This window comes from Aspergillus clavatus, genomic scaffold (genome assembly GCF_000002715.2).
Source record: "Aspergillus clavatus NRRL 1 1099423829791 genomic scaffold, whole genome shotgun sequence".
NCBI classification, from domain to species: domain Eukaryota; kingdom Fungi; phylum Ascomycota; class Eurotiomycetes; order Eurotiales; family Aspergillaceae; genus Aspergillus; species Aspergillus clavatus.
The window spans coordinates 266,523-291,142 of record NW_001517108.1 but is presented as its reverse complement, the minus strand read 5'-3'; the positions used below and the strand labels follow the sequence as shown (position 1 = coordinate 291,142).

The window sequence follows — 24,620 nt, the reverse complement described above, 5'->3', positions numbered from 1 at the left end:
CACTCATTGGTCTCGAACCTCGACTCTTCCATTCAAGAAACAGCGAGACCCATGGGAAGAGCTCTGGGAAAAACATGTCAACCTCATGTGCAAGTAACTACATGTGACAGTAGTAGTAGTAGTAGTAGTGGCAGACAGACAGACACTCTTAGAGTCCGTCTATACGAATACGACAAGTGTCAGTTGCACACACATGACACAACCGCTCCATGCGCAGTGATGATTCATCAATTCTACACAAGTCTCCGATCATTCTCCGATCTACGTAGTACTGTGTACTCAGCACTCACTCTCCTTTGATCTCCCCCACGTGGGAGTATCCGTGATCGGAGCACTGACAGACAGTCTTCTTGTCCATGCCTGTCATTCCTGGGGGAATCAGCCACTGCTTTGGAATGTTAATCATCAAAGGATTCGGGATGCCGCCGACGCCGTAGCGGTGGATAATGCTATCTGGGCCTCCGTGGACAATTGCTTGCGCCTGATCATCGTGATTGGAGACACTCACCGAGTACTCTGTACTGTGTAGCATATTTCGATACCAGGTCAGGAACTATCAGGGGTACTGCCGAGGAATTGACAAGTCAAGTCTTCGCTCGGAACTGTGCAGCAGATGCCAGCCAAATAAATAATAGCAGAATTAGAATGCTCTGTATGAAAATCCCAGCTCGCTTGCATTTCCTGGACAGATACTTTTCATTCGATTGACAGACTAGACGTGCCGTCTGTATAGAGTACAGCCTCAGGCATTAAAAAAAAAAAGGTCGATCCTCCACTCATCACAGATTCCAGATTCATACTACCACCTCAAAGTAGATACTAGATAGTGTATGGAATATGATTTCAATCTATTCCAAACTCAAGAGCAACCCGCAGCTACTCTACCCCGAACCCTAACACCAACACTACTCAATTCTACTGGCCGAAATCCAATCAGGGGAACAAAGCATTCATGGTTCTCCTCAGGACGCCACAGGGTATGGGTTCTCCCTCCGTCTCGCAAGGCTTGCCTTTTTACTCTGTAGCGTCGACACCGGAGCGTTGAGGCTACAGTGAACTGTCAACCTAGGGTGGCGTATCCTCCAGGCCCCAGGGTCACCGCATGTTGATCTTGGCAGTATGAGTAGTGACTAGTGAGTAGTACATAGGTCGTAGTGAGTGCAGTAAGAAGTAGTCTAGTCTAGTCTAGTCTCGAGCTCAGAGAGATAGTATTTCAGGAGTCAGACTCAGACATGCTACTGTTAGGCTAGAATCTCGATAGATACTTTGAGGACGCCGTACGACGGCGACAGATCTGCCACCCTGAGCTGTGTAGCGAACAGCCACAGTCTAGACCTTCAAGCCACAATGCACATATAAGCAGCAAATGCAGCGTCTGCGACGACTGGATACCTCTATTCTCAAGGGGAAGTGACTGGTCACCGATATCTTGTGAAGCCGCAGATGAATCTAGTGGACGTGTATGCCATTTGTTTTCGGAGCGAGGGGATTGTAGACGCAGGAACGTCCCATTTTATTTTTTTTTTTATAAAAAAGAAGAAAGAAATTGGGCATAGGATGCCGGCAGACAACGACAAGATCATGGAATCAACACACGTTGGGGGTGCAATAATGGTCCATCGGCCCACGCGATCATTCAATTTTCTCGGTTAGATACTATCTAGTTATGATGGAGACATGGAGTATAAGTGGTGGACTGGTGGCTCCCCCCTAAAATTCTTGAGTATTGACCCGCTGCGGTTTGGCTCCACTGCAGCCCATTTGAGGCCCCGGGGGGGAGGATCTGTATCCTTTTCTGACAGGAGCAACACTTGGTCCGTGTGTGGCAGTCTGGCTGTGGCAGATGGGAAGAGAAAAAAAGAAACGAGCAAACAACCACTGTATATGCATGTCGCTCATATGGACCACCTATTGATCTACGGAGTACTTCTTCAGGAAAGGTTACCACTTAACCCAGCAGATAGATAGAAGTACTAGTAGTAGCTTTAAGGGAAAATCGGGAGGTGCGCCTGCGCGAACAGCTAGCATTACCGACCGTGAGAAACGGGATGAAGACGACTCGGATGTCAAAGCGGACAATGCACATGGAACAAAGAAGAAAGCGTGGCTTCCCTAGGGTTGAGGCTTTTGACCTTTTCGAGGCAATTGACCGGAAGAATCGTTGGTAGAGCTCAGTCACGGTGATCAGACCGTCAGCATGGTCCAATCCTGGTCACCACCTGGCTGGTGATGGTGTCAGACGCCAGACCCTTTGCTCTGAGCTGAGGAAAAGTCTATAAGTCTATAAGAGTATGTATCTAGTGTCAAGTGTCAAGGGCGGAGGACGGAGTCGCAAGATGGATGCTGTTGGTATGACAATCATTCCAAGAATGGGGCAAGGTGGAAAATAGGGGTAAACAAGTCCAGAGTAGACAGTGTAGTTACTAAGGTAGTTAGTCCCTCATGCAATATACAGGCCCATCTCTATTAGTTGCCTTGTTAATTTGAAATTGCTACCTCGTACTCCGTACTCCGTGGTGAAGGCGGTGGATACGAAGCACTCTTTCACTCTGTCAGTCGTATCAGCTGTCAGTCAGGGTGGATACTCCTGATCTCCCATACCAAGTTAGAGATAGATAGAACGATGGATCCATACGGTAGAGACCTAGTAGTAGGTAGGGAGAGAGTTGGAATTGGACCATAATAATAAGTAGATCAATACTGCTCTATGTACCTACCTATGGAAGTACCTACCTACCTGTGTAGTTATGGAAGTGGTGCATCCACCCCGAAGCGGAAAGCAAAGTAATCATGAGCCATCACATCAAAATCACCCAAATTTAGCAGCGGACAGTCCCATAGGCCAAGAAGGCCTGGATTATCTTATCCGCTGTCTGTCCCCGCTTCCATTCAGGGCCTCGAACATCCACCGGTCCCAGTTTATTTACTGGTGATTGGCTGCATCGTGCTGGGGGAGGCATGGAGATTTCCATCCTTTGGATACCTGCAGTACCATACCATACCTAATAGGTAGTGTCCACTACTAGACTACCACCAGTACCTAGTGTACCTAATCTGTAAGGTATTTTTCAACAGAGCCCTTCCATGCCTGGTCGAGACCTTAGGAGTTGGGATATCTATGGAAGGCATCTTGAGTTCTTGACTACCTAGGACTACCTAGGACTGCCTAAGGACTGGTAGGTAAACTAGCTTACAGAACCTATACCTATTACCTAGGTACCTACCTAGATCCTTAGGTAGTCAGGCCGTCGTACCTATCGAAAACTATCAGGAGCTGTCAACCCAGTCCCTACTCCCTAAGGTATCAACCTAAGGTACTGGACTCTCCATAGTACTATGTACACTGTAAGTATCTCCTCGCTAGGTACACTACCCAAATACTGATTATATGAGTAAAAGGATCCCAGCAGAGAAGAATAAAAATGATAATCATAATAATAATAATAATAAAAGAGGAAGAAACACTGAGGAGATTAAAGCAAAAAAAAAAAAAAAAAGGAGAGAGAGACAAAAAGGCAACTAAAATATCTCCAGATTCCATTCCTTCCATTCATTTTTCATAATGCTTCTTCTTTCCACCCCCCTCTGTCTCTTCCTCTCTTCCCCTTCCTCATAATAATAATACTACTACGACTAACAGTCAATCTCTCAATCCCTCCCTCCCTTCCTCTCTCTCTCTCTCTCTCTCTCTCTTTTCTCCTTTCCATCTGCAGCACGGGACGATCCATTCCAACAGGATATGTGCAACATCAGAACTGCCTTAGATAGAGATCATTAAGTAATCGCTAAACAACCACCCACCATACCAATACCACACTCTCTCATACTGCAATCATCCCCGACAAAAACAACCACAATATAAGCAGAACTTTCCGGAACAAGAGACTCATCTCAACAAAACCCCCCCAATGCACAGGATGGCTCAAAGGCACCACTGTTGAGACATCCATTCACTCGGCCAGTTCCTGGGCCTCTGACATGAACACGTCGCCCCCTTCGACGAGACCCTCGTCCTCGTCTTCTTCTTCTTTCTCGGACATCCACCACCGCAGACTCGCCGCGTCAACACTGGTGATTCCAACCACATTACCATGGCTTCTCAAGCCGGTCCATCTGCCTTAAAGGCTTCTCACAATCCTCAAATCACTCATAGCAATCAAGCAGCTACCGCCTTGTGGAAGAAGCGTTTCGAAAAGAGACATTTTTCTTCGTAAGTTTTACCTTCGCTCTCCCTTCCCGTTCACATGTGCCTCCCCTCCCCCTGCGGTTGTTCCCGTGTACTCGGAAGTCGGAATTCCCACCACTTTGACTTGAACATTCTCTGGCCCCTTGGAATCCCAATAAGAGCTCTTCTAATCAACTCTCTTTTAGTAATCCTGTCATTGCCAAATTAGATGTGGAATGCAACGAACTCGCCCAGACTTGGAATAGATTCCAGGAAAACCTACCATCCCCCGATCAAGTCCAGTTGCAGGAACGTCTGCAAGAGTCCGACGATGTCTTGGCAGTGGTGCGTGAAGTACAGACTGTCTGGGCATCTCGCCCTCGCCAGCGAGTCTTCCGTCGGTCGATGACTCTCTGCGATCAATTCGTTGCTTCCTTCAATCTGCACCTGATGCTGTTGTCCGCCCTCCCTCGCAACGAGGCTTATCTCGCTCTCTTCTATGGTGTCTTGCAGTCTGTCATCAAGGTGAGTTTCCCTCCCTCCCCCACCCACCCCCGATCACTCCACAAGTCACTGGAGTTCATCACGCTAAAATAAATATACTCGGTATAGGCAGCAGCAAATTACCCCAGAGCCATGGAAGGTCTGATCACAATTTTAGTGCAAGTCAATGAATCTGCTGGCATCTCGGCTGGAGAGCACAGTCTTGAATCCATCAAAAATTCATCTCTCGCGATCGCAAACTTCTACGCCTTGAACTTTCTACTGTTAGGAGAATGGATGGACTGGTATGTGCGAAAGGCCAAGTGCCGGCTGCTGAATAGTCCAAGCCTCGACCCTTGCTCGGACTTTGAAGGCTTGCTTCGCAATATTCAAACATGTGCCAAGGATATTGCGCGCGCGTCCACCGATGGGATGGATCTGGATACCTGTGATGAGGAAGTAAATGGGGTGCTCCAGAAACCTGATCGCCATTTGTGGGAGCAAGCTCGCTTAAGCCAGGCCGGTTTGCAAAAGTGGGATCGTCGTTTCGCCTCGCAGAGCGCAATTACTCGCCAGGTTATCTGGGAAATTCAGCATGATGCTTCCGAGCGAGCTCGCCTGAGGGTTGAGAGAGATGCGCATCTGTCGAAGCTGTTGGACTCGGCTAGCCAGCGGTTGCGGCCTACCAATGAACAACAGAGTGGTATAGCATGTTTGACGACTGCGGCGACTCGAGATTTAGGTATGCGATTGCTTTTGCTTTTTTTTCTATTTCAGTTTCCGATGCTGAAACTGGTTCAAGGCAAGCTAACTGTGTGTCTTTCAAGATGGGTCGAGATTTCATTGGTTGAAGGGGCCTAAACGCAAATACACCCGAGTCGATTTGCAGTTCGCTTCAAAACACCTCGAGGATTTCTTCGACAGCGACGATCAGATGGCCGACTTTGATGCCGAGGTGAATGTTGTCGCTGAAGATAGCGTGGTCAAGTCTCTGCAGCAATGGGCTACCGATCCACATTCACAGATGCTTGCCGTGGCTGGATCTCCGAGCACCGATCCTCCTTGCCCTGTTGCGCTCTTCTCCGCGTGCTTCGCCAGTTTCTCCCGACAAGCACGGCTGCCCGCTGTCTCCCACTTCTGCTCCATTCCCGACGCGACTGTGGAAGGATTGACTCAGTCTCAGCAGGGCCTCATTGCTCTTGCTTACAGTATGATTCGGCAGTTGATCGACTATCTCCCGCCCGTTTTGGAAAGTCACGAAGGGTGTGATTTGAGCCAGGAGCGCTTCGCGTCTCTGAACGGCACGCTTTCCTCGTGGACAATCGTCCTCTCTTTGATCGACGCTCTCCTGCACTATGCGCCTCCTCTTCTGGTCTGCGTGATCGATGGCCTCGACATTCTCCACGATGAATCCACCGATCCACATATCCGCTCTTTCGTCCGCACTCTGATGACACATACCAAACACCAAGCGGACGCGATACCGGACGGGACCGCAGGTCAAAATGTACTTCTCAAGGTGCTCTTTACCGTGGCTGGACGGCCCAGTGCTTTGGTGGAGACTCTCTCCGAGGACCAACTCATCCTAAATAGTGAGTCAAATGGGGTGAACCAACCAGCCTCCGCGGATGCAGCCCCGACTCCGGACGTGGGAGTCGTTCTAATGAACGCATAGACGCGTGCGGCATATTGATGAAATGACTTTGTTCTGACACGGTAGCGTTTTTCTCCTTTTTTTTTTTTTTTTTTCTCGTTTCTGGTGCATATCTGGGTCATCGGCAATAGAATTTATGTGCAGGCTAGGGGTTTACTTGATTCAAGGTTAGCGACAGGCATGCTGGTATGGCGAATATCTTTTTACTTTTCTTCCATTCTTCTTCATGACTTGTTCTCTTCGATTGAGCCGGATTGCTTCCATCCTCGCGACATGGGCAGAGTTGACTTGGCGCGGTGGCATTGTCAGTTTGATTGATCCATACCCCCTCTGTCTTCTTTTTTTATTTATTTATTTGTTTTGTTTTCTCTCTCTGCAGTCAGGACTTTTCAAGGGCTCCTGTACATCTGTAATAACAAGCGTTTATGACGAAATGAGCTTATTCGGGAGGTACATAGCCTGCTGTGAATATCGGAAAGTGGTTTCCTTTACAGGCAAGAGCTGCGATACTCTCAGTCTTGAGGTTGATCAGTAGGATAAACGGGGGGGACTTGTACAGATTTGAGGATGATGCTGTTGGGGTGCCTTATACAGGGCCGCGAGACGGAACATACGGAGCTTGAATTCCGTTGATGTGCAGCCCCAGAGCTTCATGAGATGTGGAATCCGAGCGCAGAGGGCATCAGTGGGCCACGGCGCCAGCTGGTCCCCGCAATTAGCATGAAGATGGGGAAACTGATCCGATCCTCGGGATTCGAGGATCTCGACCATCAGATCTTGATTTAACCTGGGGTTTCTGCTGTCTGCGGTTAGGTCTTCTTCAACCACCACATACAGGTTACGGACAACACCCACACCACAATGACCGGGCACTCTTCCACCCCCAACCGACTCTTCGAGCCCAGCTCTCTCGACCTCGAAGAATTCAAGAGGATATGCAGTCAAACCACTGATCAGGGCCGGTATCCTCTCGCGAGCACCATCGAGAAGAACATCCCGCTTTACGACGCCGCCACCTTCGACCCCCTCGACACCGCGCTCACCCCCCGGCTCCAAGATGAATGGCACCACGCCCTCTCCTGCGGCCCGGGCATCATCGTCCTAAAGAACATGTACCACCGCCCCCGCTACACCCAGACCCTGACCGCAACCACCGCCACGTTCCAGCACATCATCGCCCACGAACGCACCCTCTCCACCAAAGGCGACCACTTCGCCACCGGCGGCCGCAACGATCGCATCTGGAACTCCTTTTCCAAACACGCCCTGCACGACCCCTCCTCCTTCATCGACTACTACGCGAACCCCTGGCTGCGCCTCGCCGCCGAGGCCTGGCTCGGCCCGGCCTACCGTGTCACCGCCCAAGTCAACGTTGTGAAGCCCGGCGGCGCCGCCCAGGACCCCCACCGCGACTACCACCTGGGGTTCCAGGGTGGGGAGGCGTGCGCGCGCTTCCCGCGCACGCTGCACGTCGCGTCGCAGTACCTCACGCTGCAGGGGGCGGTGGCGCACAGCACGATGCCGGCGAGCAGCGGGCCGACGCGGTTCCTGCCGTTCAGCCAGACGTTTGCGCCGGGGTATCTGGCGTGGCGCGGGGAGCCGTTCCGGGACTTCTTCCGAGACAGCTATGTGACGTTGCCGCTGGGGGAGGGCGATGGGGTTTTTTTCAACCCGGCGGTATTTCATGCTGCGGGGGCGAATGAAATGTCCGCGTCTGCGTCTGCGTGTGCGGATGCTGATTCGGAGGACGGCGAGGGGGCCTTCCACCGGAAGGCGAATCTGTTGCAGATTAGCTGTGCGTTTGGCAAGGCCATGGAGAGCGTGGATACGGTGCCGATTGTGGAGCGGTGCTGGGGCCAGATGCTGGCGCGGTATCAGGGGACGGGGCTAGATGCGGAGATGGAGGCGCTGGTCATGGCGGTCGCGGAGGGGTATCCGTTTCCGACGAACTTGGATCGACGGCCGCCAGCGCCGAGTGGGATGGCGCCGGAGAGCGAGCAGGAGATTGTGCTGAGGGGATTGCGGGAGGGGTGGAGCACGGAGAGGGTGGTGGGGGAGTTGCGGCGGATGGGGAGCGATTCGGCCGCTTGAGTGTGAGAGTCGAGGTTTGCCAGTAGGATACAACTCTGCTGCTGTCCAGGGGAATTGCATTATAAAGAAACGCTGGAGGGGGGTTGGCAGGGAGACTGCGGGCAATGCATTGCTACTCGATGGCGTAGTGGTATGTTGTATTGTGGTTCTTGCTCTCTAGTGGAGTTGCACGACCTAATTTGCTGATAAGGGCAGTGGTGAGGATCCTTGCTTGGGCGTTTCTCTGTTTTGATGCACGGTCTATACCTACTCCTCTGGTGGGACAGTTATGATGGCCATGTATACTACGCCGTCCTTATCCCGAGGTGGTTTTGTTTAGGGCTGAAGAGCGGCAGTTCCCTTCGGATCAGCGCCCCGCATTTTATATTGCTGAATGCTGGCACTTGACAGTGACACTTTGACATTCGACTTGATCTCGATATAAATATAATCTTCTACCCGGCTCACAGCCGCCAACATGACCCAAATCGTCCACCCAAACAAACAGAAACTCATCGACCGTGCGGGCGAGTTCTTGACCGAGGTCGAGGACCTGTATGTTCCATCCCCCTTTGCCCCAGAGCATCAATTCATCCATTCAGTCTAACCAAACCCAAAAACAGTACCCCGGGCCTCGCCCTTGAAAAATACCTCAACGAACACTACGGCCCCGGCACCCCCTACTACGAAGACTTCTGCACCCTCATCCGCAACGCCCTCACCCACACCGAAGGCTGGGTCGCGACCACCGAAATCGATGGCCCGCACTACCGCCGCAGCCGCGTCAGCGACCCCAGCGCCGACACCCGCTACTTCAGCATCACCACCGTCTACATGGACAGCCAGCGCCAGGAGGTGTTCCGCGGGCAGTACCACCGCCACCCCTACGGCGAGATCAACTGCGTCGTGCAGATCGACGAGTCCGCGGAGCTGATGGGCATGTCCGGGTGGCAGGGGGCCGGGTGGACGTCGCCGGGTCCCGGCACGCACCATTATCCCGAGGCCAGGGGGGGAGGCTGGTGGCGTTGTTCTTCTTGCCGGCGGGGAGGATCTCGTATGCGGCGAGGCCGGGGGATGCGCAACCGGCTTGTATTTAGGTTGGTAGTAGGGACTTGTAGGCATCTATATATCATTAGAAAAAATCTCCCAAATCAGCTAGGTAACTACTACTTTCCTTGGGCTTTATCTTTATGCTTACAAGCTTAAGATAGATCACCAACTGTGAATGAGTATCAATCAATCCATTGATCCGTCCTTCCTATTCTCACCAAAACAAACAGTGCAGCAGGATATGGTACATTATCTGGGGAGGACTTGTTGCGGCGTTGGTGCTTGGACGGTCTAGCATCATCCACTGCTTGACAGTATTTTCGCCAATGCGTAGTATGTGCATAGATTGGATTGGATTGGATTGGATGCTTCTGCATATTTGCCATCTGCCTGGGAATCCCAATTGAGGAGATTTGCTGATTTGCAAAGTGATCGGTCAAATCAAACATGTGTGAGAAGATGCTAAACAAAAACAAATGTGTGATTGAGATAGATAGATATTTATATACATATACATACATATACATACATACATATATATATATATGCCTATATGTATGTATGTATGTATTATAACCTCGCAAGTAGAACTGACGACTCAGCCACCAAGTAAAACCAAGTAAAACCAAGTTTTGAATCTGCTATCTACCAAAAGACACAAATTGGATCATAAGCATATGAATATCAAGTGTCTCTCTCGGGCAAACCCATATCCACCACCACCCTCCTGGCCCGAGTGGTTGAGCCGTGGTGAAGTGTTTGTCGAGGACGCCGAGTTGGAACGAGATCAATCCGATCCTGATCAAGACGGTGAGATTATACTACATCCGGAGAATGACGAGTTCGCGAATGCAATGCCCCAGTGAGCAAATAGCGCGGGCGGTAGTCCTGAGTTTGTTTTGAAACTGGGCGAGAATCAATCATCTCTACGGCCATAAAGGTTACGACCTGCGGCAGACCAGGAACAGCGTCACGCAATGCTAGCTAACTTGTGGAACAGATATTGAATGAGATTCATGAGATATTCTGCAATATGTATAGACATTTCTTTCAGTCATCTAGGGTTTGCAACGGCCGGTGAAGCGAGGATACAGAGAGCAATCTCTGACGGTGTAGCGGGCACACAACCAGGCCAGGAATCGCTCGAGACCCAGACCGTATCCACCGTGGGGGGAGGTACCGTACCTGAAGGAAAAAAAAAAAAAAAAAAAAATTAGATCGGGAGAGTCCGGGACAGGCAGCATAGGGGAGAATAGAAACTCACTTTCTCTGGTCGGTGTACCAGTAGTACGGGGCGGGGTCCATGCCCTCGTGCTTATACGCGGCCATCAGCTCGTCCCAGTCGTCCATTCTCATACTGCCGCCGACGATTTCGCCGACACCGGGCATGAGGACATCGACACTCTCGGTGACGCGGCGGTCCTCGGGGTCCTTCTTCATGTAGAAGGCCTTGATTTCAGCGGGGAAGTGGGTGAGGAAGATGGGCTGGTTGATGATGTCGGTCATCTTACGCTCGGCAGCCTCGGCGATGTCGTCACCGAACTGGTGGGGCTTGCCCTCTTCGTTGGGGATGTCGTGTTCGCGCAGCCACTCAATGGCATCCGAGTACCTCATGCGGCGGAAGGGGCGGCTAGGGGTCTTGAAGTCGGGGTTGAGCTGCTTGATGAGAGCAGCGGTGGCCGGGTCAGCAAGAGTGAGTTCGATGACACGGCAGATGACGTTCTCGAGATGGTCGAGCAGGTCGGTGAAAGTGATGAAGTCGAGCTCGCCCTCGATGTGGGTGTACTCGGACAGATGGCGGCGGGTGAGGGATTTCTCAGCACGGAAGGAGGGGCAGACGCAGAAGACATCACCCAGGGAGGGGAGGCAGGTTTCGAGATAGAGCTGGGAAGATTGGGTGAGATAGGCGTCTTCGCCGTAGTAGTCGAACTTGAACAGTGTGCTACCGCCCTCGACCTGGGTCTGCACCATAGCGGGAGGGGTAACTTCCAGCATCCGGTGCTCCTCGAAGGTCTGCCGGAAGGCCTTGAGAGTGGCGGCGCGCACCTTCAACACGGCCGAGGAGGTCTCGCCACGAAGGACCAGGTGACGGTTGTCATACAGGGTCTGAGGGTCGGCATCGGGGGCCACACGGGTGGTGATGGCCTCCTTGTCACCGGCAGCACGGCCGATGACGGTGTAGAAGTCCGCATGAAGTTCGCGGTCGTTGGGAGCGTGCTGCTTGGGAGGCACCGCGCGCATCTCACCGTGGATGGCCATGGAGGTTCCGATAGTGAGGGTCAGGGCATCGTAGGTCTTCGTCAAGTTGCCGGTCAGGATACACTGCAGGTAGCCGTAGCCGTCGGTCAGAGTCAGGAAGATGACATCCTTCTGTGCACGCAAGCGGTGCACACGACCCAGCACGCGGACCCGGGTACCCGGGGTCTCGGACTCGGGAGATCCCAGCTTAACAATCTCTGGGTCGGTGACGTCCAGGCGAATGCGCACGGGCTTGGGGAGCGAGGCGTCCTCGGTGATGACGACCTTCTTGGCATCCTCCAGGACTTTTTGACGCTTCTCCGCATCCTGCTTCTCCCGGATAGCCAGCTCCTGCTCCTTTGCAGCCTTCTTCTTGCGCTGCTCGACGATGCTGAGGGCCTTCTTCGTGGCGGACTTGGTTGCGGACTTCCACTCCAACTTGGCGGCGGGATCGACGTTCTCACCAGCAGGTTCTGTTTGCGACTTGCGCATCAAGTATTGGTTGCCTTCAGCGGGAGGTTGTTGCAAGAACGCATGGACCAGAGTCTTGTAGGGGGCGGCTTCGGAACCGGTGGCGGTTGAATCGTCCAGGCCGACATCCTCGTCAATGTAGATGGAGGCCATTCTGCAGGCTGGTGACACTGGTAATTGGGCTTGTAAAGTGATCTGAAGGAAGAGGTTTCGAGGGTGCGGTTTGTCCTACAGATAATGGTATGTACGGTTAGATGTGTGTGAGTCAGAGCGCAATCAAGGGGTGGGGTGTTGAAGATAAGAGAAATTGATGATTGTTCGAGATAGATTGATGAACTTACAAGATGGATATCTTGAATCGAGAGTGAGTTCGACTCAAATTGTCTATCGCGCACACAACGAGTCCCGCTGGAAGGCAAGATCAAGGAAAAGCCGCACAACTGCTGGGGATGGATTTCTTTGCGGGCGGACTTTTTGGAGGGGTAAAATTTATTGATAGTGGCCCATCTCCGCATATGCCTCAGGCATCTATCTTTTTTTTTTTTTTTTTTTCTTTTTTCTGTACTAATGGCAACTCGGCATACAGCTTGCTTCCTCTAGTTCACTGCAATAACTTCGAGACACCGAGAGGGTAGTATGATCCACAGTCAATATCCTAGTACGTTGTACGTTGATAATCATGGACTCTTGTACTCTTGTACTCTTGTGAGCATGTTGGTTATGCGTGAGGGAAAAAAAAAATACATATCTTTCAAATTCTTCTATATACCCCGTACGTGTAAAGCACGCTACGCCAATCATCACCTTTAGAGAGACCATACGACTGCATCCTCCATCCTGGATCTGTCAGATACCGCTACTCTTGTTATGTCCACATACTCTGTACCTAGGTATTCAGATCCAGCCATGTCTTGGGCGGTTGAAGAGGGGTGTTTTTTTGGTGACTCAGCAATTCTATGCCTCCTAGTTCTATCACTCCAGTCCCAAGAGGATAAAGTGCAAGGATCGGCATCCTATGCGAGTCAACATGAAGAGCACCAAACACTCCAGATCACAAACCATACGCCATTATCCAGATCTTGATGGATATTGCCCTTCGGTTTCAGAATCAAAATGTCTTGAACTTGCCAAGATCGTATGGACGAAACCCTCGTCCTGCGCTAGTCTTGATCGAGTAACTCCAGGTTCTGCACTCCCGAGAAGAGGCTCATCTTGGATTCAGGAACAGTCGAGTAGTTACTCCGTAGATGGATAGATATTCCATCTGCCCTGATCAATCACCCCATCATCGTCATTTATTGCCCATCTTAATTATCACGGAGATCTCATCTATCATCTTCTGAGTTCTGACAGGTTCGAAGGCGCAGAAGAAGCACAGATACAGCCGACAGCAGCTGGGGCAGCTTGACTGTCCTCAGTCCCCCTCCTCATGAGTGAATGTGCTGTAACAGCAATCCTCTCTTCTTCATATGGGAGCAACAACTTGTCTTGGACATGCAATAAGATACAAGCTCACTCGGATGTGTAACTATTGTGTCCCTGGATGCTGATGTTGATGGACCATGGACCATGGTCCATCCTCTACGGGATCCTTGAGTTACTCCACAAAATCCCCTATTCTTAGTGACGGGTCATAAATCATCTAGTCGATAATCGATTGTTACCTTGGGATGGTCAGGATGAGGGATAGATTTACCCCCTTTTTGGTTTTTTCTGTTTCCCTCGTCACGGAGTACTCGAGTAGTACTAGGATCACTATCAACAATTAGATCTCTACTTGGCTCTATCTACTTAGTCCGTAGTCGATTGATCGTACTAAGCAGTATGGGGTACGGGAGAGATGGATAGAGGTCTTCCTTTCTTAGTGATCTTTAGAGTGATATGATTCTTCTTATTATTATGAAACAATTCCTTGCTCTCTCATCTTATCATTATTCGAGCAGAGTAAATATTATTGATGATTATTTCAGACTGGAGGAGTCTGTAGGAAAAGGACACCAGTCTTCTTCTTCTTCTTCTTCCTCTTCTTCTTCCTCCTCTTCCTCCTCCTCCTCCTCCACGCCCCTTTTCTCTTCGCTCTGTTGGAGGTTTTCTTGATCACACACACTCATTAGAATTCGCTTCTTCATTTCTTCACCTCATCAGTTTCTTCGGTTGTCAAGTCAATCGATCCAATCGATCTCTTCTTCCATTCCTTGACCACCTAGATATCCACTCCCTACTAACTTCTTTTCGTTGCTTGCACCTTGACCTTTTTCATCTTCACTATTAACTACTATATCCACTTCTTCTTTCTTAGCCTCTCACTAAGTCAACTTCATCCTCTCCTTTTTTTCTCCCTCCTCCACTACTACAGTACACTTTTCATCTGACTACTACTTACAGTACTTGCTTACACTTCTTTCATTGCTTTCGACAATTATTGTTATTGTTATTCTACAGAGTTTCTTACTACGGAGTAGATACCTAGATATTATCTAGCTGTCTTTCTTTCTTCTTCTTCTTCTTCTTCTTCTTTCTCCAATTCCCACTATTCTCTTCTTGTACTAAACTAATTTGTTCCTCTACATTCAACCTCTCTGACTCTCTCTCCCTCTCTCTTCTCTCTCTCATACTTCCTCATTTCCCATCCCCCCCTCCCCCCCCTTCTTGGCCTTTGTTGTTGTTATTCATGCACATTCCAATTGACCTTTGAACTCCCCTCGACACACGTCTCCTTTGGGGAATTCTTCTTCTCTTCTTCCTTTTTTTTTTTTTCTTTCTTGCTTCTCATTTTTTCCTTTCTAAATTACTGATCTTTTTTTTTTTTGGTTGGGATCACTTTTTTGGGGTTATATTTCCTCTCCTCTTCTTTCCCCCCCCCCCTTTCTTCTTACGGGGCGATCTTCAGACCCGGTGGCTTTTGATGGTCTCTGGTCACTAATACTCCTTGGTTCCTATTTTTCTCTTTCGGCCCCTAATCTGGTGATATTGAACAATCTTCGTACGAACCGAACTCTCCCTGTCCTTTTGTTTCCTGAAGGGAATCATCCCGTGTGCCCAGTCCCCTCCGTGGTCCCTTCTCGCCATGCAAACCTCCGATGCCTCAAGTATCTCGAACCGGTTGAATTATTCCAAATTCAATTCGCTCAACACTGACAATACTGGCTTCTCCCACGGGGCATACAACTCCAACATCCCAGTCCAGGGTTTTGCGGACCGGAACGCTCGTCGTGCCAATATCCCTCACATCAACACATCCAGTCCGCTCCCCAACCTCTCGGACAACATGGCGTCCTCCGGCACGGCTTTTGACATGAATTTCACGCCTCTGCTCCCCTCCCAGCTCCTGCTCGGTAGTCCCTTCCAACCCGGAACGCCCTCCGCGTTCACTTCGCCCCAGTTTACCAACTTCGGTGGGTTTCCCCAGGCCAATGGTTCCGCCCATGCACAAAACCATCAGAACCAGCTAGCGAGCCCGACGCAGGCCACACAGAATGCAGGTCTCTATACCGGAATGATGGCCGCCGATGGCATGGGAAACTCTCAATTGCTGGCAGGCCCCCAATCTCCCATTGGTGGTCTGGGTGGTCTCGGTAATGCGGCGTTCGGCAGTCCGGCAGCAGCAGTGACTCCCGGTCTCCTCTCGGGAACGAGCCGCACTGTGTACCTGGGCAACATCCCTGCCGAGACTTCGGCAGAGGAGATCCTCAACCACGTACGCAGTGGCCAGATCGAGTCTGTCCGCTTGCTCCCCGACAAGAACTGTGCCTTCATCTCGTTCCTGGATAGCAATTCCGCGACCCACTTCCATTCCGATGCTATTTTGAAGAAGCTCGCCATCAAGGGCAACGACATCAAGGTGGGATGGGGCAAGCCGTCCCAGGTGCCTACCTCGGTGGCTCTGGCAGTGCAGCAATCGGGTGCGTCTCGCAATGTGTATCTGGGCAACCTCCCGGAGGAATTGACGGAGGACGAGCTGCGGGAGGAATTGGGTAAATTTGGCCCGATTGACACCGTCAAGATTGTGAGAGAGAAGGCGATTGGCTTTGTCCATTTCTTGTCCATCAGCAACGCAATGAAGGCCGTCTCCCAGTTGCCGCAGGAGGCCAAGTGGCAGGCCCCGCGACGCGTCTTCTACGGCAAGGACCGTTGCGCGTACGTGTCGAAGACCCAGCAGCAGAATGCGGCCCAATTCCTAGGCATTGCCCCCGGTTATGCGCATATCCTCAATTCGGCTGATCGCGACCTCATTACCAATGCTCTCGCTCAGCAGTCTGTCGCTGCGGCGGCGGTAGCGACCTCTGCCGGAGGTGTCAACAACCTGGGCAACCGAACCATCTACCTCGGCAACATTCACCCAGAAACCACCATTGAGGAGATCTGCAACGTGGTCCGGGGCGGCCTCCTGCACCATATTCGATATATCCCGGACAAGCACATCTGCTTCGTCACCTTCATTGATCCCACATCCGCCGCCTCCTTCTACGCGCTGAGCAACCTGCAGGGTCTGATGATCCACAATCGCCGGCTGAAGATCGGCTGGGGCAAGCATTCTGGCCCCTTGCCTCCCGCTATTGCACTGGCAGTCAGCGGTGGTGCTTCTCGCAATGTCTACGTTGGCAACCTCGACGAGACCTGGACCGAAGATCGCCTGCGACAAGACTTCTCCGAATATGGAGAGATTGAGCTGGTGAACACCCTGCGGGAAAAGAGCTGTGCATTTGTCAATTTCACAAACATTGCCAATGCTATCAAAGCCATCGAGGGGATGCGCAACCGGGACGAATACAAGCGGTTCAAGATCAATTTTGGCAAGGACCGCTGCGGCAACCCTCCGCGGCAAGCCGGCAACAATGGGCAGCAGAACCGTAACGGAACCGGTCTTGAGGGAGCCCAGTCCCCTCCTCCTGCTCTCAATGGTTTCCAGCCAACTTTGAGCCAGTCGGGCTCCCAGACCAGTCCCGCTCGTTCTGCCCTCTCGCCCGCTCCTGGATCTACAGGCTCCCAGAACGGTTATCAGCAGACCCGTCACCCTCTGCAGACCGTCTCCTCACCCTCCGGTATTCTGAACGTGGGTGCGAACAATCCCCTGACCATGTACCTCAACCAAATGTCTGCACAGCAACAAGTTCAGGAGCAGGAGAACCGCCTGACCGATCCCATGGCCTTGGCTGCCCTCCAGTCGCAATCGCAATCCCAGGCACAACAGCAGTCTTACTACAGCACAAGCAGCACCGCTGAGCTCACTAACGGAAGTATTGAAGCTCCGATGCACCAACACAAGGCCTCCAACGGCTACCTCAACGTCACCAATGGTTCCACGGGGCCAAGCCACCACGCGACCGCCAGCACTAGCAGCCTGAGTGTGCCGCGTGCGCAACATTCGCGCACTGTGAGCTTGCCCTCGTTTTCCCAAGAGCCATTTGGCCCTGTTTCCAGTCAGCCTGGACACGGTCGCTCCGGTATGGCCCATCAGCCTCAGGCCAGCTTCTCCAGCTTTTCTTCCGCCCTTGGAGGTCTGAACCACGCCGGCTTTGGGCTCGCCATTCAAAATGAGAACTCTCTCCCCGGTTGGGCTGAGGAGGAAATTGGAGCAAAATAACTATACACTAATCTGGCATAACTGGACAAATAATCCCACTGTTCAATTCTACGAGTGTTGTTTTTATCTGACATCTTTTTTTTATTTTTATTTTTGTTTTTATTTTTTCACTTCCACCCACATTCTTCAAATTTTGATTCATCATTGCGGTTTGATTCTTGTATTGGCTTGGTTGAGCTGCTTGATTGCATCACCTTCATTATCTTGTTCAAATATTTTTTTTATTTCCCTGCTGTCCTTCTTCCAGCCATTTTTTACCACTTTTTAATCCCTTTGTGATATCACTTGTATTGCTATCTGGGTATGATCTCTCTAATTCTTTTTTCTGTTTCTTTCTTCTCCTTTACTTTTCCTCCTTTTGAGCCGTTTCCAGCCGCTGAGAATCAGCGTGCTCCACGAGCGGGATGAGATGTCGGCTGATACCCTGGACTGATCCGGCTCTGGTCTATACTTGGACGTCTCATCTTCCGCATTTGCATTCTTTGGTACCACTTGCACAACAATCAAGGTCGAGCATCCAGCTCCCTACATTGCACTTTTGGATACGGACAAGGGGTTATATAGCTGCGGAGGTCATGGGTCCACGATGGTGAAGGGCGATTTGAGCCATTCGATGCAGGAATGGATACGGGACAGGAATCAATAAAATACAGTCAGAACTGCTTTTTGTTTTGCTTTTCCCTTGACAGTAGATGGAGGTTGTACTCCATAGGGGGCCCAGTATCTTGCTAGCATCTGTGCGTCGTGTCGTCGCGCATTTCCGTCATTCCGAAACAGGAAAAACATCAACATCAGAGGATCACCATCACGTGATAGCAAATTCTGTGGGTCTACGCTAGTCTCTTTTGGGCGCCACTCCAGGACCAGCTGGAGGTCGATTCATCACCAATTCACCGTCGTCGGTGACTCTTTTCTTCCTCAGTCCTTGTACTTTCAGTAATCAAACCAGCCGTGTCCCTACCGGCTAGTCATCTACACGATGTCTCTACCCCCAGAACAGATCAACATCAAACGTCGCCGGGAGGAAGAACCGGTGGACACATTGTGTAAGTCTCTCTCCCTTCTTGAGTTCCGACTGGGGGGGGGTCGCCCCACGGCCTGGTACAAAGTCACATGGCCGAGACATCATCGACTTGGGCTGCCGGATCGACTCGATACTCTACGATATAAATAAAAAAAGAAGAAGAAGGAGAAGAAGAAAAACCCCCAAGCTAACCAAAGCGGCACAGACATCCAGTCCCAACTCCACCAGACCAAGCGGCGGTTCACGGACTTTGTCTTCCAGCGGGTCCAGGTCGGTGGCAAGGGGAAGGACCCCGGCGCTCCGAGCCCTGCGTCGCCGGCGCCTTCGCGCACGATTCTCAATCCGCGCTCGGTGAGTAGCTCGGCGGTTCGCGCTGCTGCTGCTGCTGCAACAGGAGCAACAGGCGCAACCGTACCCCTGGTGCGCGCCACCTCGCCCGGCGCAGAGTTTCGCGAGGAGAGGCGTCTCGCCGCCGCGCGGAAGGAGGCAGAGGAGAAGGTGCAGCGGGCGCTGCGGTCGTCGCCTGTGGTTGCGCCGCGCGATGAGCTACTGCCAGCGCCGACGCCAGCGCCAGCGGCCACGCCCCTTTCGGTGTCGGGATCTGGCGACGGGTCAGCCGTATCCAGCGGTCGGGGGAGCCCTGCGCTCTCGTCGCCGCGGTCTGTGCGGCGCTTCCAGATCTCGCGGTCTAGTACGCCGGTGAACATCCTGCGGAGTGCGGGGGCGGGCGTGCAGAAGCGGCGCGGGGAGGGTCCTGTTGCCGTGTTGGTTGAGAAGTTGCGGCGGAAGCCGCATTCGCGGCAGGCGTCGTTGGTTGCGGATGCGGCGGTGCGGGCTGCGACGGGGGAAGAGGAGGAGGGGGAGGGGGAGGTGGAGCCGGCGCGGCCGAGGAAACGGCCTGTGGTGAACCATGCGGAGCGGAAGTGGCGGGAGGAGCGCAAGGGGGCGATTTCCGCTGCGAAGGAGCATATCACGCAGGTGTTGGAGGAAGGCGCCAAGGCGCGCCAAAGTAACTGGGAGGATGAGTCGGAGCGGCTGGCGCAGGAGTTCGAGCAGATTGCGTTGGAGCTGGAGGGGGAGATGCAGACCGAGACCGACCATCCCTTCCAGCCAGCGGTGCAGACTACGGCGCGTCCGGTACGGCCGAAGCCTGCATTGAAGTACCAGCCGCGCACGCCTAACAAACACCGGCCGGCGGCGCAAGGGGTTCAAGATCAGGCGGAGGATGTTCAGGCTCCGGTCGAGATCATGGTGCACGATGAAGACGACAGCGACGGCGAGTACGTCTACGACACCTACATCCGGCGACCACTGCCGGAGGGAACGATGCTTACGAATCCGCTGGTGGATTTGGAACTGGACCAGGAGAAGTGGCTTCAGCAGCACGGGATTGACGCTGGTCGTCCAGATATTGGAGTCATCGTCATCACGCAGGAGGACGAGGAGTACTGGGAGCACTTTGCCGAGGACGACGAGGACGAAGACCGATGGGACAGTGAGGACGCAGACTCAAATGGTAAGCTTACATCATTTCGGAGAAAGTCTCTTATCATCTGGATCCCCTGCTAACATTTCCCGCCCCCCCCCTCTTCCTGTTCTAGCCGAGAACAACCCCGCAAACGACTATCCCGACGAGGATCTCTCGTGGGACGACGAGGAAGACGACCCCACGGCCGCCTACCACAGATATCGCACGCATGCGGTGTCTGACGACGAGGAGTTCGACTTTGCGGATTCAGCCAGTGAGGGGCGCCGCGCAGGGCCGGGTGGGGTTGAATCTAGGTTTGGGCTCGGACGCGACTCACACGTGGGTTCAGATGATAGCTTCGATGACTTGGATAGCGACGGCCGCGGCCACGACTCTGGCTTTGGGTACCCTCGGACGCCAGGCTGGTAACAAGGACCGGGATGGCTTGCATTCATTCTGCAGCTTGGCATTGGCAATGATGCCGGCGTTGCTGGATAAAGTCGCGAAGAATCGTTGTAATACTAACCAAACTGGAGATCCGATGACCATCGGACGCCTAAACCGTTTTATCCGGGTAGTCAACTCAAAAATGCTATCTAACCAAAGCCCGTCAGCCCCGTTAAGCCAGTCCGCTGTCGTCAGCCGTCAGCCCGCCATCCTCCACTTTCTTCAGCCATATGGCACTTTCTGGCCCCCAAACCTGCCGTCATCCTTTGGCCTCTAGACCCAAGCCTAGTCCGTAGTAGGCAGATAGTCAGCAGGAGGGTTGGCTTTTGGAATTGGGACTGATGAGCTCGAGGCCGGATGGCTTTGGTTTCGACAGGATGGTATCTATATTCTATTGACATTTGACTACCAGCATCCGCATCAGCATCAGCAGAAGGCCGAAGGCCGAAGGCAAAAACATAAATAAATATAAAACAAAATATAAAATCTTATACCCCGAATCATCCATCTCCACGAAAGTCCAGTGTCCAGTGTCCAGTATCCAGTATCCAGTATCCAGTATCCAGTGCCCCGTGCTCACTGCTCACTGCTCACACACTCCAACCCCCACTCTCAAACACATACACACTTACATACAGCGGGATGCATATTATTATTATATTGCATACGAGGAAACAGAAACAGGCCACTGACCTCTTTCTCCAGCTACGGAGCAGCCTACCTAACCCCCATCGGTACCCATTGGTCATCCCATCCCATCCCATCCCATTCTGACGGTCACCACCACCACCACCACCGTCTCCATCTCCATCTCCTCCTTCTGGTAAGCTCTTCCTGTACTCTGTACTCGATAGTAGGTACTCCGTATACGTCAGAGATAAGAACGGAAGGAAGGAAGGACGGAGCAGACGGACGGATGGATAGGAAATGCGGGGGGGGGATGGATGGGGGGGGGGGGATTCAAAGGATTGCATTTGCCAGACTGCAGAATTCCAGATTCCAGATTCCAGATTCTAGCCATGTGTGCTGTATGGAGGACTGACTGCTGTATGCAGATTGCTGATTGCAGATTGCTGATTGCTCTGTGTGTGTGTGTGTGTGTGTGTGTCTGTGTGTGGCCCGTCTGCGGGCACAGCTGACACTGACACCGACGATATCGACATCGACATCGACATCGACATCGACAGCCATCCATACACACCAAGTAAAAATAAAATAAAATAAAAAGAATTTCCTTTTTGGGTAGGGGTCGGGTGTCGGAGCTTATCTTGGGAGCTGAAGGATTATGACGGTTGAAATCCTTCGGGAAATGGATTGGATTGGATTGGATCTGGATCTGGGTTTGGACTTTGGAATCAATGGAGTTGCTGGTTAGGGGTTGGACTTGGGGAGAAATGGGGATTGTTAGGAGACAGGGCTCTGCTGCGTGGGGTGGGTTTTGAGGAGGAGGAGGATGATGATGATGGGCATTCGTTGTTGGTGTATGATCATGATGATTGCTGAGGAGTGTTGCTGGATGGCGTCTCGTATTATATCATACCGTATTGTATATGTAATACAATACAATACAATACATGACGCAGGTAGTCAAAATTCTCTCAATTGATTGATTGATCAAGGCATGATACCTCTCTTCATTCACTCTGCCAAAAAAGCTGACAGCAAGCCAAAATGCAGTGCTAAATCCAGTAGTGCCTCCCAAACATTACCATAAAACATATCCCGTGAAAGGAGAAACTCTGATCGGAAGAAAAGGGGAGAAGAGAAGAACGAGGAAAACAAGACCTCCACATGCAGAAACTCAAATCGCAAATAAACTTCAAGAGGTATCTTGCGTGTGAATGCAGCCGTAACGAATGAAGGGATCCTAGAAAGAAGGAAAGAAAGAAAAACAGACAGAACACAAAACAAGTTATGCGGATATGCGTCGACTCAAGACTTGGTCTTTGGGCTCTCGCATCCACGGGTACCACACTTTGGCGTAGTCCACCACTCCATAACGTGGAGCCGATGGATCTACGATCGTTGAACCCTCGCGGAGGAACTCGCCGTCCCGCATCCGTCGCTGCTCCCGCAGCGTAGGACAGTTCTTCTCCTTGATGAATCGGTAGAACTTGCACTGGATCCCCTGGAATCCCCGCCGTTGGCGATTGGGGAACTGGCGGTTGAAGCTCTCGCGCACCTCTTTCCATTCTTGGCAGAGGTCCACGCGGTGGTACCAGATGAAGTACATCTCCTCTTCTTCGTACTTGGGCCGAGGCGGCCGGCGCCGCTCAGCAGCGGTGCTAGAGCTGCTGGAGACAGAGTCATACCGGTCCCGGGAGTAAGGGCCTGGTGACGAATCTGTCGATCTGGGTCGATAGGACATGAACATCTGGTCCTGAGAAGACCCGGGGGTCTCGGGATAGATGTGGCTCTCCCCATACTGAGAAGAGTAGTAGTAGCGGTTGGGACTTGGGGGATAGTGCGGCGAGTATTGCTGGCTCGAGAAGGAATGGTGGGATCGGGATTCTGAGGAGTCGGTGTCCGTTGGTGGGTTCAACAACGAATCAATGGCCATTCGGCTCTGGCGAGACGATGGCATGAAGCTAGTTCGCGAGTCCATCTTGTTTCGGTGGGTAGAATTGATGCGCCTGAGACAATCGATTCGAGGAATCGTTGTAGTTGTAGAGGAGTGGGGAAGGGGAGAGGGTAGCGTAACAAAATCGAGGCCGACGAAGCAGGGGAATAAAAAAAAAAGAAGGGACGCAACACAGACGTCGAGAGAACAACCGCCGATGGGAGCAAGGTTGATGGTGATGAAGATGCAAGGCAACGGCACCCTTTTACCCTTTAAGTGGAGAGAAGAAGGGAAGGCTAATTGTTGGTTGTTGGGTTACTATCTCGAACCCTTTCACAACAGACGGACAGCAAGGCTGATTGATAGACGGATCGTAGGAGTCTGGTGGTGGTGGTGGTGGTGTTATTGTCTCTCAGCCACTCTGCAGTCTGGCGCTTTTGCAAAAGACAAGTGTTTGTAGGTTGCAAAAGAAGATCAACGACAGGCCAGAGAAGAGACACAAGAGGGGGAACGGAGGGCGACAAGAAAGGGTTATTTGGAACAATGATTTTCTTCTCAAGAGCTTCACCAACACACTAGAAGACACCCGGTTGGACTCTTAAATGAGGGTACAGGCCGCCAAGTGTTCCGTTAGTCGTTCCTAACCCATGCAGCGTACCGAGTCCTTGGATCTCGTCGGCCTGTAATAGAGACCGACTGCGCCCCCTGTCAGTCTGGCTGTGGAGAGCGTAGCGTCCTACGGCGGGTACGCAATGATGCTGGATGGACAGTCGATTCCGGAGTGATGCGTAGCGCCAGAACAGGGGATGGGGTTGAAATTGCACTGCTGCAGGCAACTCTTTCGTCCCGGTGTGGTGTTGGTGGAAGTAGTGTAGCTGTAGACCCAAGGGGGTGGGAAAAGGAGATTATGGTCTAATGTCGAGTCAAGCCGACTCGACCAAATAACCACCAAAACCTGAGGGGATATTGGAATGTTGACAAGGCAGACAATGAGTCGGGGTTTGGAGATGTTGGTCGAGCCTGAGCGCAACTATGTATGTCTGCCTCCCTTTCTACAATTGATCTTTTTTTGTTTCTCCCTTCTCTCTCTCTCTCTTTCTCTCTCTCTCTTTTTTTTTTTTTTTTTCTTCCTTGTAGAGGATATGCAAGGATATTCGTTTGAGAGACCCGAGAAACCACAGAAGGAGAAGATGAGGAAGGAAAGTTCGCCACTGAGAGATGTCGTTCAACAGGGTATAGGCAGGCAGGTAGGCAGGCAAGTAAGTAGTAATAGTAGTCTAGTTGGTAGTCCGGTAGACTAGAAGTCGAACAACAGGGTTGAGTGGAGAATCCTCAACCCATCCAGAGGCAGAAGAGAAAGGTCACGTTGGCCAACGTCGTGCAGGAGAAAGTCGATATGCTTGGTG

General features: G+C 51.8%; 8 protein-coding genes across 8 annotated transcripts, besides 34 other annotated features; 5 read left to right on the top strand and 3 right to left on the bottom strand.

Annotated features, from left to right (window-relative positions):
* Positions 1-108: 108 nt before the first annotated feature.
* Positions 109-134: a microsatellite.
* A 1,037-nt stretch (positions 135-1,171) lies between these two features.
* Positions 1,172-1,192: a microsatellite.
* Positions 1,193-3,141: 1,949 nt separating this feature from the next.
* Positions 3,142-3,175: a microsatellite.
* Positions 3,176-3,415: 240 nt separating this feature from the next.
* Positions 3,416-3,450: a microsatellite.
* A 194-nt stretch (positions 3,451-3,644) lies between these two features.
* Positions 3,645-3,693: a microsatellite.
* Positions 3,669-3,693: a microsatellite.
* Positions 3,694-4,091: 398 nt separating this feature from the next.
* Positions 4,092-6,323, top strand: ACLA_068720 (uncharacterized protein; the record flags this gene model as incomplete). The annotated part of the gene is made up of 4 exons (XM_001275269.1): positions 4,092-4,210; positions 4,372-4,690; positions 4,778-5,390; positions 5,476-6,323. 4 exons carry the CDS (start codon positions 4,092-4,094, stop codon positions 6,321-6,323), a joined length of 1,899 nt encoding a protein of 632 aa, XP_001275270.1.
* A 47-nt stretch (positions 6,324-6,370) lies between these two features.
* Positions 6,371-6,397: a microsatellite.
* Positions 6,398-7,163: 766 nt separating this feature from the next.
* Positions 7,164-8,393, top strand: ACLA_068710 (phytanoyl-CoA dioxygenase family protein; the record flags this gene model as incomplete). Its single annotated transcript, XM_001275268.1, has 1 exon — positions 7,164-8,393. One exon carries the CDS (start codon positions 7,164-7,166, stop codon positions 8,391-8,393), a length of 1,230 nt encoding a protein of 409 aa, XP_001275269.1.
* A 457-nt stretch (positions 8,394-8,850) lies between these two features.
* Positions 8,851-9,620, top strand: ACLA_068700 (uncharacterized protein; the record flags this gene model as incomplete). Its single annotated transcript, XM_001275267.1, has 3 exons — positions 8,851-8,927; positions 8,996-9,469; positions 9,584-9,620. 3 exons carry the CDS (start codon positions 8,851-8,853, stop codon positions 9,618-9,620), a joined length of 588 nt encoding a protein of 195 aa, XP_001275268.1.
* Positions 9,621-9,766: 146 nt separating this feature from the next.
* Positions 9,767-9,789: a microsatellite.
* A 122-nt stretch (positions 9,790-9,911) lies between these two features.
* Positions 9,912-9,993: a microsatellite.
* A 34-nt stretch (positions 9,994-10,027) lies between these two features.
* Positions 10,028-10,053: a microsatellite.
* A 427-nt stretch (positions 10,054-10,480) lies between these two features.
* ACLA_068690 (asparagine--tRNA ligase DED81) lies at positions 10,481-12,284 on the bottom strand (the record flags this gene model as incomplete). Its single annotated transcript, XM_001275266.1, has 2 exons — positions 10,481-10,607; positions 10,687-12,284. The coding sequence occupies 2 exons, from the start codon at positions 12,282-12,284 to the stop codon at positions 10,481-10,483; spliced, it is 1,725 nt and encodes a 574-aa protein (XP_001275267.1).
* Positions 10,615-10,635: a microsatellite.
* A 380-nt stretch (positions 12,285-12,664) lies between the features above and the next one.
* Positions 12,665-12,690: a microsatellite.
* A 1,402-nt stretch (positions 12,691-14,092) lies between these two features.
* On the bottom strand, positions 14,093-14,260 carry ACLA_068680 (uncharacterized protein; the record flags this gene model as incomplete). Its single annotated transcript, XM_001275265.1, has 1 exon — positions 14,093-14,260. One exon carries the CDS (start codon positions 14,258-14,260, stop codon positions 14,093-14,095), a length of 168 nt encoding a protein of 55 aa, XP_001275266.1.
* Positions 14,133-14,188: a microsatellite.
* Positions 14,134-14,164: a microsatellite.
* Positions 14,261-14,622: 362 nt separating the features above from the next.
* Positions 14,623-14,648: a microsatellite.
* Positions 14,624-14,648: a microsatellite.
* A 58-nt stretch (positions 14,649-14,706) lies between these two features.
* Positions 14,707-14,742: a microsatellite.
* A 456-nt stretch (positions 14,743-15,198) lies between these two features.
* ACLA_068670 (putative differentiation regulator (Nrd1)) lies at positions 15,199-17,715 on the top strand (the record flags this gene model as incomplete). The annotated part of the gene is made up of 1 exon (XM_001275264.1): positions 15,199-17,715. One exon carries the CDS (start codon positions 15,199-15,201, stop codon positions 17,713-17,715), a length of 2,517 nt encoding a protein of 838 aa, XP_001275265.1.
* A 78-nt stretch (positions 17,716-17,793) lies between these two features.
* Positions 17,794-17,822: a microsatellite.
* Positions 17,823-18,694: 872 nt separating this feature from the next.
* Positions 18,695-20,636, top strand: ACLA_068660 (Iwr1 domain-containing protein; the record flags this gene model as incomplete). The annotated part of the gene is made up of 3 exons (XM_001275263.1): positions 18,695-18,761; positions 18,945-20,255; positions 20,341-20,636. 3 exons carry the CDS (start codon positions 18,695-18,697, stop codon positions 20,634-20,636), a joined length of 1,674 nt encoding a protein of 557 aa, XP_001275264.1.
* Positions 18,890-18,918: a microsatellite.
* Positions 19,589-19,615: a microsatellite.
* Positions 20,637-21,174: 538 nt separating the features above from the next.
* Positions 21,175-21,221: a microsatellite.
* Positions 21,222-21,400: 179 nt separating this feature from the next.
* Positions 21,401-21,423: a microsatellite.
* Positions 21,424-21,432: 9 nt separating this feature from the next.
* Positions 21,433-21,472: a microsatellite.
* Positions 21,473-21,644: 172 nt separating this feature from the next.
* Positions 21,645-21,668: a microsatellite.
* A 37-nt stretch (positions 21,669-21,705) lies between these two features.
* Positions 21,706-21,735: a microsatellite.
* Positions 21,736-21,737: 2 nt separating this feature from the next.
* Positions 21,738-21,771: a microsatellite.
* Positions 21,739-21,771: a microsatellite.
* A 39-nt stretch (positions 21,772-21,810) lies between these two features.
* Positions 21,811-21,840: a microsatellite.
* A 124-nt stretch (positions 21,841-21,964) lies between these two features.
* Positions 21,965-21,990: a microsatellite.
* Positions 21,991-22,208: 218 nt separating this feature from the next.
* Positions 22,209-22,229: a microsatellite.
* A 294-nt stretch (positions 22,230-22,523) lies between these two features.
* Positions 22,524-22,555: a microsatellite.
* An 11-nt stretch (positions 22,556-22,566) lies between these two features.
* On the bottom strand, positions 22,567-23,259 carry ACLA_068650 (uncharacterized protein; the record flags this gene model as incomplete). Its single annotated transcript, XM_001275262.1, has 1 exon — positions 22,567-23,259. One exon carries the CDS (start codon positions 23,257-23,259, stop codon positions 22,567-22,569), a length of 693 nt encoding a protein of 230 aa, XP_001275263.1.
* Positions 23,260-23,596: 337 nt separating this feature from the next.
* Positions 23,597-23,616: a microsatellite.
* A 672-nt stretch (positions 23,617-24,288) lies between these two features.
* Positions 24,289-24,324: a microsatellite.
* A 127-nt stretch (positions 24,325-24,451) lies between these two features.
* Positions 24,452-24,481: a microsatellite.
* Positions 24,482-24,620: the final 139 nt, after the last annotated feature.